General features: G+C 50.2%; 7 protein-coding genes across 7 annotated transcripts; 2 read left to right on the top strand and 5 right to left on the bottom strand.

Annotated features, from left to right (window-relative positions):
• Positions 1-370: 370 nt before the first annotated feature.
• On the bottom strand, positions 371-976 carry UREG_04503 (peptidyl-prolyl cis-trans isomerase ppi1; the record flags this gene model as incomplete). The annotated part of the gene is made up of 3 exons (XM_002544940.1): positions 371-784; positions 847-888; positions 944-976. The coding sequence occupies 3 exons, from the start codon at positions 974-976 to the stop codon at positions 371-373; spliced, it is 489 nt and encodes a 162-aa protein (XP_002544986.1).
• Positions 977-1,246: 270 nt separating this feature from the next.
• On the top strand, positions 1,247-3,094 carry UREG_04504 (uncharacterized protein; the record flags this gene model as incomplete). The annotated part of the gene is made up of 1 exon (XM_002544941.1): positions 1,247-3,094. The coding sequence occupies one exon, from the start codon at positions 1,247-1,249 to the stop codon at positions 3,092-3,094; it is 1,848 nt and encodes a 615-aa protein (XP_002544987.1).
• Positions 3,095-3,360: 266 nt separating this feature from the next.
• On the bottom strand, positions 3,361-7,331 carry UREG_04505 (uncharacterized protein; the record flags this gene model as incomplete). Its single annotated transcript, XM_002544942.1, has 3 exons — positions 3,361-4,529; positions 4,841-4,867; positions 5,174-7,331. 3 exons carry the CDS (start codon positions 7,329-7,331, stop codon positions 3,361-3,363), a joined length of 3,354 nt encoding a protein of 1,117 aa, XP_002544988.1.
• A 2,449-nt stretch (positions 7,332-9,780) lies between these two features.
• UREG_04506 (uncharacterized protein) lies at positions 9,781-10,852 on the bottom strand (the record flags this gene model as incomplete). The annotated part of the gene is made up of 2 exons (XM_002544943.1): positions 9,781-10,728; positions 10,787-10,852. 2 exons carry the CDS (start codon positions 10,850-10,852, stop codon positions 9,781-9,783), a joined length of 1,014 nt encoding a protein of 337 aa, XP_002544989.1.
• Positions 10,853-11,236: 384 nt separating this feature from the next.
• UREG_04507 (uncharacterized protein) lies at positions 11,237-12,728 on the top strand (the record flags this gene model as incomplete). Its single annotated transcript, XM_002544944.1, has 2 exons — positions 11,237-11,324; positions 11,620-12,728. The coding sequence occupies 2 exons, from the start codon at positions 11,237-11,239 to the stop codon at positions 12,726-12,728; spliced, it is 1,197 nt and encodes a 398-aa protein (XP_002544990.1).
• Positions 12,729-13,236: 508 nt separating this feature from the next.
• Positions 13,237-14,115, bottom strand: UREG_04508 (uncharacterized protein; the record flags this gene model as incomplete). Its single annotated transcript, XM_002544945.1, has 4 exons — positions 13,237-13,343; positions 13,405-13,570; positions 13,644-13,741; positions 13,950-14,115. 4 exons carry the CDS (start codon positions 14,113-14,115, stop codon positions 13,237-13,239), a joined length of 537 nt encoding a protein of 178 aa, XP_002544991.1.
• Positions 14,116-14,892: 777 nt separating this feature from the next.
• UREG_04509 (uncharacterized protein) lies at positions 14,893-16,799 on the bottom strand (the record flags this gene model as incomplete). Its single annotated transcript, XM_002544946.1, has 4 exons — positions 14,893-15,270; positions 15,322-15,936; positions 15,999-16,456; positions 16,508-16,799. The coding sequence occupies 4 exons, from the start codon at positions 16,797-16,799 to the stop codon at positions 14,893-14,895; spliced, it is 1,743 nt and encodes a 580-aa protein (XP_002544992.1).
• Positions 16,800-17,373: the final 574 nt, after the last annotated feature.

The following is a 17,373-nucleotide window of genomic DNA, read 5'->3' on the forward strand; positions in this document are numbered from 1 at the left end:
CTGCCGCTCAAGATGGAAACACCTGATCGATGCGGTTCGTTTTGTGGTGATACATACATTCCACTACTCCTCTGAATGGGAAATCAACGTGTGTTCGATTCTCTCTGGTTGGGATATATCAAGCAAGTCCCTCACTTGCTGTACTGTAGAAGTAGCTATTGCAGCCTGCCTACTGGCTTCAAGATCTGCTGGTGCCTCGCTGGCTTGACCAACGGGGCTTGAAGCGGGCTTACGAGGAATTACCGCGTACCTGCCTCGTTTCCCCGTTGCTAGCCAGGGCACATTGGGATCATCATCGCCTCCAGTCCGTAATGGGTGGGCGACAGTCTTAATCACTTGTTGCTTTTCTCAAACTATCCCGGCACCCGGTTCATTCTTCACTCCCTTCCTCGACTACTCTCGCCCTCAGAATCTTGACCTGATCCACTGGCCTGTCATCTGTATCGGTCTTCACAAGCCCCATCCGCTGTAATACCCTTATCCCGCTCTTGACCCTGCCAAAGATTGTATGTTTCCCATCGAGCCAGGGCGTAGGTGCCAGGGTGATAAAAAACTGACTTCCGTTGGTATTCGGCCCGCTGTTCGCCATACTCAGAATACCTGCACCTGTATGCTTCAAGGAAGGGTGGATCTCGTCTTCGAATTTCTCGCCGTATATGGAACTGCCGCCGCGGCCTGTCCCGGTTGGATCGCCAGTTTGGACCATAAAATTAGGGATGATGCGGTGGAAGATAACGTTATTGTAATAGCCTCGTTGTGCGAGAGTCGAGAAGTTTTTGCATGTCTGTTCCGTCACAGAGTAATCAGTAACTAGAGATAGAAAGTGGATTGTTGGGGGTCTATTACCTTGGGCGCATGATCATTGTAAAGCTCGACAGTGATGGAGCCCTAGGGACAGGTTATTCAGCAGCCGCAGATGGAAATCTCAGGACCCAGAACAAACCATAGTAGTGTCAATCACTACATCTGTCGCCATTGTGGAAGTTCTTTGAGGTTGGTGACTATCGTTCTATATGATGTCAGTTGGTTGAAAAGTGAATGGCTGCTTTTTGAAAGCTGTCACCAAATCCATCACAAGGCACAACCTCGAACAATTCACCTTTCAGACATCAATCTCGAGCGATCAAGATGATGATACGCACCAAATGACCTGCCACCTTTAACGACATAAATTTCAATTCTCTCAATCATTTTACCATCCTTCAAGGCTGAGCGCTACTCCCTAAGGTCACCTTGCCTTCATACCATGGCCATCCCAACCTCTTTTGCTGAGGCCTTTGATAGTTTTCTACTTGGATTTAATGTCACAAAACCGCTTATACCAACCTACGTCCATCTCCTTATCTCCGCTCTCTTCTGCATTTACATTGGCGCCCATGCTTCGTTATCAAGGCCATCCTCTGCAGCCAAACCGGCCAAGAAGACATGCAAGAGCGACAAAAGTGAAAAGGAAGATGATGAAGATGAAGACTCCAATGAGGAAGAAGGCATGATTCAAAAGATGGAAGGCCTGGAGGCATCAGATGCGATTATGCTTCCTATTCTGTCCGGCCTGACGCTTGGAGGTCTTTACCTCCTGCTTAAACACTTTGACCCAGCAGTTTTGAACAAGGTGCTGAACTGGTACTTCTCACATGCTGGGTTGATGTTTGCGACCGCATTCGTGAAGGATGGCTTTTCTGTTCTACGGTCCCTCGTGTTTCCTGAACACTACTCGTCTCACGGCATGTTTTGGAGAGCAGATCAGGAAAAGCATGTATTTGCAGAGGTTGCCGGAAGAGGGAAGTCGTCAGAGAATCTTTCTACACGCACCTCTCCGCTGCCAGGGCTGCTTGGGGCCGTTGGTCTTCCGCGCTGCATCCGTTCGCCGCTTTGGCAAGTCCGCGGGCTTCTCTATCAAAAAGCTACGCTTCGCACGCATATCCGCTCTGTTCTTAGGTTCAGGGCTCGTTTCACCATCCTTGATATGCTAAGCATCATTATCGCGATTATCGTTGCTGGATATGCTGCCTTTGTGACGAGGCCATGGTGGCTGATCAATTTCCTGGGATTTGGCTTTTCGTATGGTGCTCTCCAACTTCTGTCACCGACAACTTTCGCTACCGGAAGTTTAATCCTGGGCTCGCTATTCTTCTACGATATCTATTTCGTGTTTTACACTCCCATGATGGTTACCGTTGCACAAAAACTGGACTTGCCGATCAAGCTCCTGTTTCCCCGGCCGCCCACTTCAAAGGAGGACCCGAGCCTGACTGCTCTAGCGATGCTTGGTTTGGGAGACATCGTGGTCCCAGGGACGGTGATTGGACTTGCGCTGCGTTTCGACCTCTATCTGCATTACCTTCGTAAGCTTTCCCCAAAAGGAAACGCTGAAAAAGGCGCAGATGGTCGACGTAAGTATACCAGCGCGACTGGTGGATGGGGCGAACGGCTTTGGACATGCGTAAAGCCGTCTCTGAAGTTGCCTGAGAAAGAAGCATCCTATCATGAAGCAAAATCATTTAAGAAAACATATTTCAACGCCGGAATGACTGGATATGTACTTGGGATGTTGGCCACGCTGGTTGCAATGCAGATCTCAAATCATGCGCAGCCAGCATTGCTATACCTTGTTCCCGGAGTTTTGAGTTCGATTTGGATCACAGCGCTTGTAAAGGGAGATATATCAGTTATGTGGAATTTTTCAGATGGTGTGGACGACGAAGAGGATGACGAAAGCGAGAAAGATGGCAAAAATAAGGAAGATGAAAACGCGCAAGATCAAAACGTTGGCTCGTTCAGGAAACTCTTCAACAAGATCTTTGGAAAGGCCAAGGCAGAGCCAGTTACGAATAAATCGCGAAGAAACAGGACGGAAGGGATCAAGCCCAAGGAATGCAAAAAGAGCAAGGAGAAGGAAAACGGTTCATCCATAGAACTCGTCTCTTTCTCCATATCCTTGCCTCGAAAGAAGACGGGCCAAACGTCACTTCATGCGCCTAAACTCGAATCTGCTACGGACCCTGTATCTCCGGCGTCTGGATCGAGCACCTCTAGTTCGCCCGTTCTCGTTGATAAAGTCGACGACGGCCCACCCAAAAAACGGAGGGCTTGACGAGTGTCCTGAGCCCTAAATCCGTGCGTGACCGTATGCTTTGTTTGTACAGTATAGTTTTTGTGGCAGCGTTGCAACGTGGAATCTCGGAATATAATTGTTGACTCTGCCGGGTTATGGGTGAATAAATATTAGAATTAGGGATTGTCCATAGAGTGCCAGGCGCCGGAGTTGATCATCGAAATTGAATATTTTTAGCTTCCGAATTCATCTCAGATAAACCGACCCAAGTTTCGCCGTGCAAATACTTCTCAGCTCCTTCGTTTTCACCCCAAGCCTTCCAACAACGCTCTCCATTCCTCCCATCTCCCCGTGGCTAAGTGAGCTAGTGCTGTCATTTCATCTTTCCCGATATAAAATCCTCCACTCTTTTCCATCATCAGAATCTTCATCCCCTCCGGCTTGTCCGCGTCCTTGTCCACCATAATACAAAAACGTTCCTGGCATAACGATTCCTCAAACGCATCTGGATCGGCAAGAATCCATCTCTTGATCTGACCTTGATCTTTTGTTTTCCCGTTCCGAGCCGGGAGCATAACCTTCCTCCAATCTCCCACGGGGTCGGCCTCAAAGACAGCAAAGGAGCTTGGTATGGGCATTCCCCGTAGCTGTAACTTTCGTGAATCCGAAACACGGTCTGAACAAAGGACCATCTCATTCTCGATATCCCACCATGCTTTAGGAAGGCGTGTGTCGCGTAATGCCGCAATGATAGCTGCCCAGGCAGCATCGAAGGGATTCCCCGCCATGGAAATTATTAGAACATCAATGTATAGTGTCCAGAAGCCTTTGACTTCTGGGGTCTCGGGCAAGCTAGTTACGGATGTATTCTCCATTTCAGCATCCTCATGCTGTTCTTGAGACTGAGCCTGCGTGGGATTCGGATTTGACCAGATTCGCAGATCACTAGCACGTATCAACCGCGAAGAGTGAAGGAGAGACAAAAGTCTGTGAGATAAAGATTGCGCGAGCGACGTAGGCGCGGAACCAGGGAGTATGGACGGCGAACATCCCGTGCTCAGTGATAAATTGGGAACTAGGAGATTGAACGTATGAATTTCCGAGTCGTCTTCCTCTTCTTCGGCCTCTTTTCCTTCATCGCCCTTTTTATTTCTATCCTCGGTGGAACCGCTGGAAACCTTCCACGCCGGTATATCATTCGTAGATAAGATCTCCCCTCTGACTGCGCACACCGCAGTCATGTCGCCAATGCGCACCACGGCGCTGCCATTCGCGTGAGTCAAGGAACCGGTGTTTACAGTCACGGGACGGAATTGAAATTCCGTTCGACCATTTATGCGCACCGAGGGCCGTGAACTGTCAGGCGAGGGGTTTAGATGTGCGTAAACATAGGTGTGCGGTTGGAGTCGAGCAAGGTGCGCGGGTGAGAGCGAAAGGAATGGCGTGGGCGTGGTGGTAGGTTTCGTGTTGGAATCTGCGGATGCCATAGTGGCGTTTAGTATCTCTATCTTGCAGCAAATATCCCGCCGTCCCAATGCAATTGACAGTTGTTGCTTTTCTGAGCCATTCAGTTCGCTCTTCAATTCACTTTTTTGGAAGCGATATTGGCAGAATCGCAAGGCGGTGAGCAGGTCAAAGCTGACTGGGTAACTAACCATGGAAGGGATTAGTATCAAGATCCCTCAATATTCTACATACTTCAGTCGAAACCATGTTCAGAGATGCACATTGCAGGTACCATCTTCTCTATTAAACCCGATGCCCTGTATACACTAGATACCTTACCGTCTTTGCTAGCGCTAGCCATCGCCGCTATAGACCTAAGTAAAGACATGTTGCAAAAAAAGAGAAAAATGGCATGGGCCAAACAGTGCCAAAGAAGGATTACGTATGTACATTAACTACAGGGTATATAATAGGCTCCATCTCTCATGTAAAGAAGGCCAAAATGAAGGAAAATACTGAGAAATCAGCAGGTGCTAGATCCCAGGTCCGGCCCAGGCGGTGGCTCTCAAATAGCATAGTTTTCGGCGTGCAGAAACAGTTCATCCTTTGTCGGATCGTCCATAATTTTCCTCTGTAGCCTTGCTACAGTATTTGCAACATCAACTCTCATACTTGGTGGGCCGCACACGAAAACACAAGTTCGTCGCCCAAAGTCTTTTGAGTACTGCCGCAACATAAACGGGATATCTGGACGACCATATTCTGTTCTCCATCCGCCTCGTTTCTGTGTCGGGAAAAATGCAAAACGCATTAGATTCTTTTGAAGCAAAGTAGGCGTGCTAGGAAACCCAAAGTTCATGCTGTTGGCGCTGTTCTCCTGTTCAGCGACTGGGGAAGTGGGAAAATTCCAGCCGTATGAGCGTTGAGGCGGAACATATGCGGATGGAAGGGCAGCGATCGTATCCTCATTCTCTCGGCGGAGTTCGTTTTCCCTTTCTTCGTCTCCAGCCGCTTCTTCGCGAATAAAGGCCGAAGTCCGTTTGCTAGCAACGCCTTGAAAAACATCGTTGATTTTGTCATGGAAAGCGCCGCTATGAGGCCGAGAAGGAGTGGGCTGCTCCGTATATCTTTTTGAGCCGGTAATATAGAACTGGCAGCAAACAGTGCCAGGAGGCGCATATTCTCGACAAATACGCAACTCTTCCTTGAACCATTCCATCGTTTCCGGTCTTTTTAACGCCCACACAACCCTTACTGTCCGAGTTAATGCTTTTCTATCACGCATCCGCCTTATAAGATCCAACAGCTGACTTGCGATGGCGGTAATACCACTCCCACCGGCGAAAAAGACGACATGATCGAAGGCTGCAAGTTCTCGCCGCATGCCACCATATGGCCCGTCAATAAATGCACGGTAAGTTTTATAAGGGCCTTTGATTAGAGCGGTATTCAGTACTTTGTTTGTGAAGCCGCTAAAGGGCCTAAAAACAAGGGTCATATCCCGGTATTCCTCGCCGTAGCTGGACGGGAAATCGTCACTGCACAAAGAAGCGATGGTAAAAGGGTGGTTTTCAAAAACGGAGATGCCTGGCATTCGTAAATAAACGTACTGGCCTGGTCTCCATCTCATTTGAGTCGGAATGGTGACTTTGACCGCATTTTCGGGAAGGATCGTGACGGCAGATTCTTCACCAATTAAGAACGAAAGGCGAAACGGGTTTGTCCAGTTCAAGTAGAAAAGGCGAATGCCATAAGAGACCAGCCAAATAGCCACCGTCGTAAATAGATAGTGCCAGGAGGTCAAAAAATTGGCGCAATGCCAGAACATCATGCCGACGAAAACCATCGCTATCGGAGCGTGCATCGTGACAAATAGTTCGTACATTCGATTTCGGAGGAAGGGTAGAGAATGAAGGCAAAGAACTCCGAGTGGAACCAGGGCTGCCAGCCCCGAGCCGTATATGTAAAAGTCTCCCTTTATGAATTGGCGAAACAATTCTAGGGCACCGTCCTCCCAAACGGGTGTAATATAAAACGGAATCATATGGACCAGAGCCAGAAACATGCATATATATCCCGCCCATCTGTGAAGGACATTAAGTCGTTCGTGCCCTATACCAGTGAGCATACTGATAAGATTGGCCTTCATACTCAGAGCAACGATCCAAGGAACTAGCGAAACAGCAATCATCCCCGCTCTAATAGCCAAGGGAGGAGATCCGTCTTTGATGCTTTTGTAGAAAAGTGGTTGCGGTAGGAAACTATACAAGGTGACGAAGATCAGGGCAAAGCTGACAATAACGATGGCTGCGAGCGGCGGCGGAACGATTTCCAGTTTCCATATTCTCATGACAGGTAAGGGTCGGTAAAAGATCCACCGCACGAAGGCGATGGTATAGTTCAGCCAGCGTATTTTCACGATGGATGAGTCTCTTTTAGGTGGAGGAGGTAGAGCACCGTGAACGGGGAAAAAGCTGCTCGTAGAGTTGGCTGTAGCGGGTGTAACCATCTCCTGGTCGGATTCCACTGCCTTATCGATAGTCCTTAGCTCCTCTTTGTACAGTGCAGCCCGGATTTTGTCACCCCAAATGTGGTACGATCTGATAACGAAAGTAAATACGAGCAGCACAATTGAGAAGTACACCCATCCCAAAGCATATTTTGAAGCTTCGTTAAACGGATCTTGCGTGCTTGCCTCTATCTGACTAGGGGTCGTCATGCTCGTAAATGGGATATCGATTCGTTTGGCAAGCGACTCTAACGCTCCATGCACTTTTCTCGACGTCAGGCCGGCTGAAATAGCCTCCCATCTGCTAAACGGCGGCGACATCGCAATCGAAATAGGACTTAATCCCCTCGGAACTCCGGGACAATGCAGAAAACAAGCGCTTTATCGCCCTTCGAGGATGTGTCTCCGTTTATCCCACCTGGTTGATTTCTGCACAATCAACAATGCCGTTCGTGGACGTCGACCATTCCGGTTGGCAGATTTTGTGAGCCGGGATATAAAGATAGGAGCAACAGTAGACCAAGGACGTGATGCTGTCTCTAGGGAACCTTTCCAATGTTGGACATCTTGCAAATATGACACCGCCAACAGGGAGCAAACGATATTGACAATCCTAGGCCACCTAAAATATAGATTCACTGGCGGGCAATTGGGGGAAAACCGGGCATTGGATGCGAGTATTCAGAGAAGCCCAAGTATGCAGTGCTCCGGAGACTCGATGGGCCAAAGCTTCAAGGTCAATTCCCGGTCGGTCAACATATGCATCAAAGAACAATGAGAATATCATTCCAGGGTGGCACAAGCATTGACTGTACATGGGCATTCGACCAGCTTGGGCCTACCGCAGAACCAGGTCCTTGGATTGATCACGGTGGGAAGGGCGGCGTTCACTGTTCAGGAGTCGGCTGTGGGGAAACAGGCTTCAGATCTCTCGCCACGGGCCGCCAAGATGTCACTGGGAAAAACGAAGAATTGTGATGAGATTGGCGCCTGAGCGAGTGCCGAGTGGTGAGAGATGGTGCTAGTGTGAGAGGGAGATCCGTTGTCGTGGAGCTGCGAATCAAGAGTCGAATAGGCTGTTGAATCGCCAGTCGCGACGTGAGGTTCCACAAGACCGTTGTTGTGCTTCTGATCCTAATATCTGGATTGCTCCCGTCATTCTACGGGAGTCAGAGAAAGGGTTGAGGATCTGGATGAGAGTCGAGGCCAAAATTCAGGCCGATGGGAAAAATGTCCCGTGGATCGTCTCCATCTCCTCCAGACACCCTCCATGGAGTCCATGCCCTCAAGGCGGAGGGGGAAAAAACCCACCGATTCCTCATCCAGATCAGAGGCTTGACGAATAGGCAATCAGAAGACGGGCCAGGAGCTCAGGTCGCAAAGCTTGAACCCCAGGAACGTGGCGTCGACTAGCCGTGCGGTCGCAGGCGGAAAACGGAGAACGGGCCTCCCTGGCCATGCAGGGAGCATTGCTTGTCATGGTTGATGGTGCGAATCCGTGTGACATCGGAAGCTCATTGTTTCGGCCAGGGAGCGAATGGCGGGAGTCAGGTCAGCACGCACTTGCTTTCTTTTTAATCGCCGTGATCCGTTTTCCCGCTCAAGACCGTAGGCACTGTACAAACAAGATGTTATTATTGCCTGAAATCAAGAGGCGGGAGTTGTGCTGCAGAGATTCTTCATGCAAGCAACCCTATCCCTTCGACGAACCACATATTTCTGCCGTCTGATCCAGTGCAGTCCGATGGGTGGATTTCGCTCTTCTCAATAAGTGGCCGATGGCAATATTGCAGCCAACCGAGCAGCATCCTTGTCTCCTCGGATTCTGTCAACTGGAGCACCTTGATGCGCAGCATGAGGATTGTCACTCGATCCCCGTCAGTCATTGGCCTTGAGCAGAAAGGGTTGCATCCATCCAGTCAGATCGTGCTGCTTGCCGCCCACTTCCCCGGCCAATGACGCCTCGCAATCGCAATCGGACGGGACGGGGTTCGAGTGTGAAGGACGTGGTGATATCGCAGCAGTGCGGTTGTGCGATCCCATGCATTAGCGGCCTCATCTTAAGCTGCTTTGGGCGTAGTCTGCTGGCCAACCCTGCCGAGGTCAACTTGGATGCATAATCAAGCATCCAATCCGATCAAGATGCCGGTGAGCTTTCTCCAAAATCTGGACATGACACTGCCTCGAAGTGTGATTGATGACGTCCCAGGATATCATATCTCCTCGGTTGGGAGGAGATCTGACCACAACAAGAACACCAGGTTGATTGGCAGACGAGCTTTGTAACTAGCTAAGGGACAAATGCGATGCGAAAACAAAACTCAACAAAAGGAAAAGCACGTCGGCTCTGACAACCCTTCTAATCATGCTCTGAGGCAAGGGACTCAAGTTCAAACACCCAAACACCAACCATAGCTAGCCAGAGAAAACTTCAATGAAATCAGAATTGGGGAACAAAGGCCCTGTAGAGACATAAAATCTGCTCGTCCACGAATGGTCCAACACCTCAAATGCCCGTCTCATGTGCCCAAGCAGGATAAAGCTGGAGCGTTATTTGAGAAAGAGAAAATCCGGTTCAGCTTAACTCCAATCCAATGCCACCCAAGTCGTAAAAGATCATGCCGCCAAATATGTCACAACCAAACAGTCCAGCAAAAATGCCTGCTTGCGCTGCGACAGCATACAACAAAGCACAAACGTTCTTTGCATACCCCGTCAATGTCGAGCATCAATACAGCCAGAAAAATAAATAAAATGTTCCTTTAGCCCATTATTTTGGATCCCGATCTTTATTCGGCTTGTTGGCTTTTGTCTTCGCTGCGGATTTGGAAGAGTTGACAGAGGTCGGCGATCCCGGAGACACCATACCCGGCGTCGTTCCGTTCTTCAGCTTGCTGGGAATTGCAGGCTTTCCGGTTTTGAACTTGACTGGCATTCCCATTTCCTTCCGTTTCTTAACAGCCCCGGTTTCTTCTTCATCACGGGCACGTTTGCGTGATGCTGGCGCTGGAGCGGATGGGGTGTTGATAGCGCTATCAAAAGGGGTTCGATTGCGACTAGATTGCCGAGTCGTGATGCCCAGGCATCTGTCCAAGTGCTGGGCACTCTTTGTCACCAGGAAATACCGGGGACAGTTGGGACACTTTGTTGTCGGGACGTACATTTTGTCGGGCAGCAGCTTGAAGGAATTTGGTGCGGAACTAGGCTCAGCGGTAGCCGGAGGGCTAGACGCGGGAGTATTGTTGTCCGTGCCTTGGTTTTTCTTCTTCTTGGTGATCCTTTCGACAGAAAAGGGGTTTCCATGGACATCACGACCAGGCATCCGAACAGGGGGGAGTTTCCGGCAGTACTGCTTGTTAGAATCGGGCGGCGGGCGGGCACCCTCTCCAAAGAGTGGATAAAGCAAGCGGGGGAGCTGACAGTTTGGGCATAAAATTTCTTTGGTGGTAACTAATGGGTTGCCCTTCAAGTATACCCTACCTCCATCGTACACTGCTGCATCTGTCTCGACCTTTGCTGGATTGAGACCGCCGCCATTGGGTGCTGCCATACTGTGTTGACCCTCCGCAGCGTCACCTGAAGCGTGAGCATCTTTCTCTGCTAGTTGCCTCACGGCAATCACGGCGGAAGTGGCCCGGGCCATTTTCTCCTCCCGGTGGACCTTGGCGACAATATCATGGATGATGTTATAAATGGTATCGTCGAGAATATGCCGGGTCTTCAAAAATCGAGAAATTAGACTCTGTAGATTCAACAACTAACGCCGGCATACTTACAACCGCTGCCAATGTGCCAGTTTGATCTTTGAGTTGACCAGCGTTTTCTACGTCTGGACCTGCCATATTGTATAACGCCAATCTGTTCGCAGAACCCAGTCAGTCTCGAAAACGCGCCCAAGCAATAACCGCACGTCGTCGAAAAACGGCAGAACAAAGTCACTCACCCCCTGCGTTTGTTCTAGATTTTTATCGAAACGGTTCTGAAAAAAAGTTGCATCAACTGTACATTATTTTATTCCCGCGTAGAATTTCGAGGGCCGGATGTCAATATTGAAAAGGCGGAGATCTGCGGTCAAGGGAGTCTTCCACTTGTGCGAATTGAGGGAGAACGAGAGGATGTAGGATTAGAAAACTGTGCTGAAGACGATGTCCGGGTCTGCGAGAAGCGAGGAACACATGGGGAGAAAAGTTATATGAGGAAGGGAGTGTTGGCTATACAATAGCACAATGGCTCTATTGATGTCAGCAGCGGATCTCTTCTCGGTGTTGGGAAAAAGGGCCAACCGGCCCGAAGAGCGGCAGCAGACGAACCATGGTGTGTTGCAAACCAGTCTTCCAATCCCTCAGAATCCAGCCCAGCCGATCGTCCCTTGCGATGCTCAAGCAGACACGCCCCCCGGACTGTACGAGTGCTGCTGGCGTCGACGATGCTCGCTTGACCACAGCAAAAGGCACAGGTTGAGTTGGTCAGCCGGCGATCTTATCTTATCAATCTCCGCAGTCAACACAGCAGCATGTTGACTACCAGGCGGATATCCAGCCGGCGCTGTCGACCATGGCTTCATAGCCTCTATCTATCCAGTTAACAAGTTACCACTCTCTGCATGCAGCCATCAGTCCAGGCACGACCATGGCGCCGCACTTCTTTGTCTCCTCTGACCCGCCGCCCGTTCTTCCTCCTCCCTCAACCATGGCCTCCCGCAGACACAGCAACAATACCAACAATCGCAAACTCTCCTCCTACTTCGCGCCTCTTAGACCACCGCCCGTCTCTGCACCGCAGCAGCCACCATCCCTTCCACCGCCTCCCCGGCCGTCAGCAGCCCCCAAACCTGCCGCGTCCCCTTCCAACCCCGCACTAGACCTCACCCCTTACTCTGACTCTCCGCGCTCCTATCCCACTCCTCACCCCCAAATCACCATCGACCCCGTGAAAACGGCACATATTCCCTCGTTGATGCGCATCACCGGGCTGCTTTTACCTATCCGCTATCCAACCTCCTTCTACTCCTCGACAATCACCGACCCGCTTGTCGCGAGCGTGTCAAAAGTCGCGGTCTACCATGACCATCCCGTTTCGGGCGTGAATCTCCCCGAAAAGATACTCGCGGGAGCTCCTTTGGCCGTGGGGAATACAGAAAAGGTTATTGGCGGTATACGATGTCGTCTGGAGCCTTTGCCGGCTGCTCAGAGCGTTGGAGGCCGTGCGGCGATGAATCTATACATCCAGACTCTTCATTTACTTTCCCCATATCGTGGAAACGGCGTTGCAGCGTCGTTGTTATATTATCTGATATACGATGGTACATTTCACAAGTCCCAGGCATCCTCACGCGCGGTGTCCACTTTGGTAAAGCACTATAACATCCGCACTGTGACCGCTCACGTGCATGAAACGAATGAAGACGCCCTGCAGTGGTATATTGCGCGTGGCTTCAAGGTTGAAGGCGGCACGGTGGAGGGGTATTACCGCAAATTAAACCCCGGCGGGGCTAAAATTGTCAAGTTGGAGTTGAACTGGGTTGATAACGAAAATGTTGCGCCCGATACCTCTCCGTGCTCTGTTCAAGATACCACGGTTGCCAACGATGATGACGAGGAGTGGGAAAAGGTAGATGCTGCGGAGTACCCGGCGACAGAGCGGCTTGAGGACTATCAGCAAATTAATCGCGATGGGGATCTTGAGGAGAGTGCGAATAAAAGAGTGAAGAATTCATGAATGAGGTTGCGTTGGCTGTTTACACGTCTCAGGTTTCTCCGCGAATAATCTGCTTTAAGGGCGGGATATGCGGGGCCATACTCCAGATAATGATCTGCTGCTCCTGGTAAATGCGCTCGGCCTCATGTGGACCAGAGCTGGCTTCATATGCTTCGTGGTGCAGAAGATCAGCTTGCCGGAAGGCTCCTGAGCCTTACTGATCAAGTCTCTCTTACCGTTTACCATTAGATATCCGAACCGTTGAACAGTGGACAGAATGAAGATACCCAATCTGTGTTAGAAGTACATAAATCATAATGACTATACCCGGCAGAATTGAATATAAACAAACATAATGATCTAGATATACATATGGAGAAAAGGGTCGTGAGCACAATTATATCAACATAAGCACGTAAAAACTCTAGTTTTTGACCAGTTGATTTGCAACAGTCCCATCACAGTAAAAACGGCTGTCCCAGCAAACAGTTGCCCATTCAAGGACCGACGACATCACAAACAGACTCATTCAAATCGTACCAAAGCCATTTTTAGCGTCGATCAAGCGATATCTCGCACGCTCTTTGCGGTCTTTGAGGACCATTGCAATACACAAGAGCAAGACGGCATCGATAGCTAACGACGAAAAATCAATCAGCCTTCTAGTGTCTCCATACCGTAAAAGTGATTAACATACCAACGATCCCAAAATCCGCCGTAAATATCACATCAAGGAAACTATTCGCAAAGTTGGAAAACGGTCCCACGCAGCCTTGCTTCTGGGCCGCGTCGAGATCCGTCGGACACGTCGAGTCGACTTGATACGGTGGTGAAGTACTGTTCAGGTAGCCGCAGCAGTTGAACTAATTTCGCCATTAGCTATCAAAACATTCCCTTTTCCCGGGTCGAAAGCAGGATTTGGTTTCTTTGTCATACCCGTTGCTGGAGCAGGCTCTGTACTTCGGGCGTCTCGTTGCCCCAAGCCACGTTCAACGTGGACCTCGTCCTCAGTGTCAAAAACCAGATGATCAGTCCTATAATCAGAGTGATAAACCCCGAGATTACGACCATCCAGCCATGGATCTTCATCCATATCCGGTCATTCGATTGGATGATGCCGGGGATGGAGAGGAGGAATGTGAAGAAAACGAATCCGGCTGTCACGATCTCGCCTGGAGTGCCAAAGGGGAAAGACGGTCAGCAATTGATAGCGACGGGCACAACGGATTAAATCGAACGTACCCAGCTGTGGACAGTGAGAAAGGAGCAGCCTCTCTGCGACATTGTCCAGGGTCGGTGCTGATTGGATTTTGTCTCTGCTTGTCAAAGCAACAGCAAGCATCGCCGCACCACCGCCCAGGAAGAGGGCGTCGGCGATGATGTATGCGATAAGCAGCTTGTCCGGCATCTCTAGGTTATCGGTTGGCCCTTCCGTCGTGGGCCGCGCAGAGATGAATTCAAAAGAAGACGACGACCAGCGCCGAATAGGGCTCGCAACAGCCAAAAATAGTTTGAAGAATGGAGGGTGATTTGAGTGCCGGCGCCTATCGTCCAGCTATCCTCCCTGGCTGCATCTGACATCCAAAGGCGTGGAATGCGGGCGCCAGAAGGGGATAAACGGCAGAGGGAGAGTGTGAAAGACAGCGAAACATGATTGCGGATCCCAGGGTGATATTTCTCATCGATCACAGGCCGTCACACGAGGGGAAAAGGGCCATCCGGATACAAGGTGTCGATGGTGATGCAGAGGTGCGACCAGTCAGGTCTCAGAGTGGCCCTGCCCCCTCAGACCACCGGGCGGTTAGTTAGTTAGCGATGCCAGGGGGTGCAAGCTAAGAATAAACCCAGGCCTCCTCGACTGCCAATCACTGCGCTGAAGACTCGATTTCAAAGCAGACCCGTGAGGCCTAAAAATAAAATCCTGCTGGGGGTTTGATGCACGAATTGCTCTCGAGTCTCACAGCGGGAGATCACATTGCCAAGACGTGACCTGCATTGCAAAGCCGAGGCCGAGCATGGCGGGATATCATCTGAGAGCGCTTTTGCATCCAATTCTCGATCCAATGTAATATGGACATCTATATATACTGCATGTTTACGTCCAACATCTGTAAATGGCAAACAGCTATATACATGGCATGCACCATAATGCAGTGCGATGCCTACAGCACCATGGTTTTTGAGCCTAGACCCAGTAGCTCCAATGGCCTCCGTACTCAACGTCTCGCCTGCGATGAGGATGGCTGGCCTGGTAAACATTATATTCCTGTGGGCCTTCCTTCTCTGGGATGTACCACATTTCGCAAGAGTCGAAGCTGACCTTGGGGTGCTGTGCGTAGAAATCGTCATACGTCTTATTAAGAGCATCCTTCAGGTTACGAACACCACCCGATGGGTGAAGACTCTTCCATGGCTCGACGCATTCATTCCCACTGCAAGATTTAACAACCATCATGAGAGCGTTGAGTCTGTTCACAATCTGGTCATAAGGACGGCCGCGGATCTTATGTTGGCTTGCAAGGATCGGATCAGTTGCGAGGTTTTGAATTTGAGAAGGGTCAGTCTATCGCTGGACCGTTAGCTTTGTGTTCAGATAAAACTACAAGCCACTTACCGAAACGTCATAATACTCTTGCTCGTGCGAGCACCAAACAGAGTAATAAAGATTGTATCCGTCCCCAATCAGACGGACGCTCTTATATGTGTTGTTTTTATAGTTTCCATCCTCAAGTTTGAAAGCATTTTGATAAAAGGGGTCAAAAGGTCCTTCCGTACGTCCTACACCCCAGAACTCAATCGCGACGTGCTCGGACTTCCGCGGGTTTTCTTGGAGGAATGCCATGGGGGCACCGTCCAATCCCGCGCGTGGCTGACCAGCGATAGTCATAATCGTAGCTGCTAAATCGGTATGGGAAGAAACGGCCTCGCTGACCTGGTCCTTGGGGACACCAGGGCCCCGAACAATCATTGGAATACGAATGTCGGTGTCGAAACCGCAGGTCTTGCCTGGGGGAAGACGATATTGGCTGATATGGAATCCATTGTCAGTGGTATACATGAAATAGGTATTGTCCAAAAGGCCATTCTCTTCAAGCTTTTCGACCATCTGGCCAACCATTTCGTCAACAGACTGCAAAGCTCGAAGCCGGCATCGCTGGTACTCGTCATGATAATCAATATGTGTTTGGTTCAGGCGAGGCATGGCTGCAACCCATCCTGCTCCACTAGGCTATAAACACCGTATCAGTAAATCAGTTGTGATTACATCGGGGACAAATGGATGTTACTGACAGTATCCGGGTTGAAATTTGGCGTTCTTGGGATCTTGTAGTCCTTGAAGAGATGGGCATGTCGTTCCGGGTACTCAGGCTTATCAAACCACAATGGCCTAGGCTTAACTTGGCCATGAGGAGCAACAGGGGCGGCAGCCACAAAAAATGGTTTATCGTCTTGGATTGCATCATCCATAAATCCCAAGACCTTGTCGGCGACAACATCGCCGGAGTATTGACCAGTGTAGTCCACTGGTGCCCCACGGTTACGGCTCATTACCGCACCCCAGTAGTCATATGTTGTCATGCCCAATAAGAAATCGGAGCCAGTCCAGCCTTTCGGCCCGGGGTTGTAATTATTAGTGCTCAAGCCGTTCATGAACTTGCCGACGTAGTAGGTATTGTACCCGGCTTCCTGCAACCACAAGGGGAGATAGTTGTCATTGAAGCCGTTGGCGACGAACTTGGGATAACCACCTGTCGGGGTCAGCACAATCACGGCGGTTGATTTTAAAGAGAGAAGCATACCAAATGGTGGAGTGACATCCGTAACATTCGTGTTATGCGCCGCCTTTCCAGTCAACAGGTTGACCCGGGATGGGCAGCAGAGCGCAAGGGTGCAGAAATGATTGCTAAACGATGTCCCTTCCTTCACGAGGTACCTTTGCAAATTTGGCATGTGCTCCAACGAGTTCATATGCGAGTCCTGATCATCGGTGATGACGAACACGATATTTGGCGGTTTGGCAGGGGTATTGGCTGTGACGCTGAGCATTAAGCCCAGCGTTACAAGGCATCTGGTGACAGCGGAACCGCCCATGTTCAGAAGTTTCTGTTTTTTGGCTCTTCGGTATGAAGCAGAAGGGCTGGGGGGATGGCTCTAAACCAGAGCTGCAAAGCTGGGGAAGCGCAGGACTTTATAACTCCCACCCGAGACATTTCTATGGGGGCTTTCTGCCTCCCTGTAAAGGTTCCCCATACTTGGGAGCGTGGTTAGTCCTCCAACTTTCGACAGCCGACCCGGGACCATGATGGTGCCGTGGGCCAATTATTGAACGCGAGACCTTCCTCCTGCGTTTCTTGGGGAGCAAAAGGAACCACCCATGCTTTGAAGCGAGAACCCCGTCCGGCGCCTGGAGCGCATATATGCAAGATAGGAGGGGAAGAACACGTCAAAACCACATGGGAGGAGGCACGATGCCGGCCTGCTAAGTGGAGACTAACAAAATTACAACAAATGGCGGAATCGCAACGGCCCGAGTCGAGCAAAGGGGCTTGATCCGTGCTCGACGTTTCTAAAACAAACCTAATGAAAAAGGGTATCGAGAGACCCGGTGGCTCGTTGTCGCAAAAGATCAACGGAGAATAAGTTCCATCGCAGAGTACATTTTGCC

The sequence above is a fragment of the Uncinocarpus reesii genome, genomic scaffold (assembly GCF_000003515.1).
Source record: "Uncinocarpus reesii 1704 scaffold_2 genomic scaffold, whole genome shotgun sequence".
Lineage (NCBI taxonomy): Eukaryota > Fungi > Ascomycota > Eurotiomycetes > Onygenales > Onygenaceae > Uncinocarpus > Uncinocarpus reesii.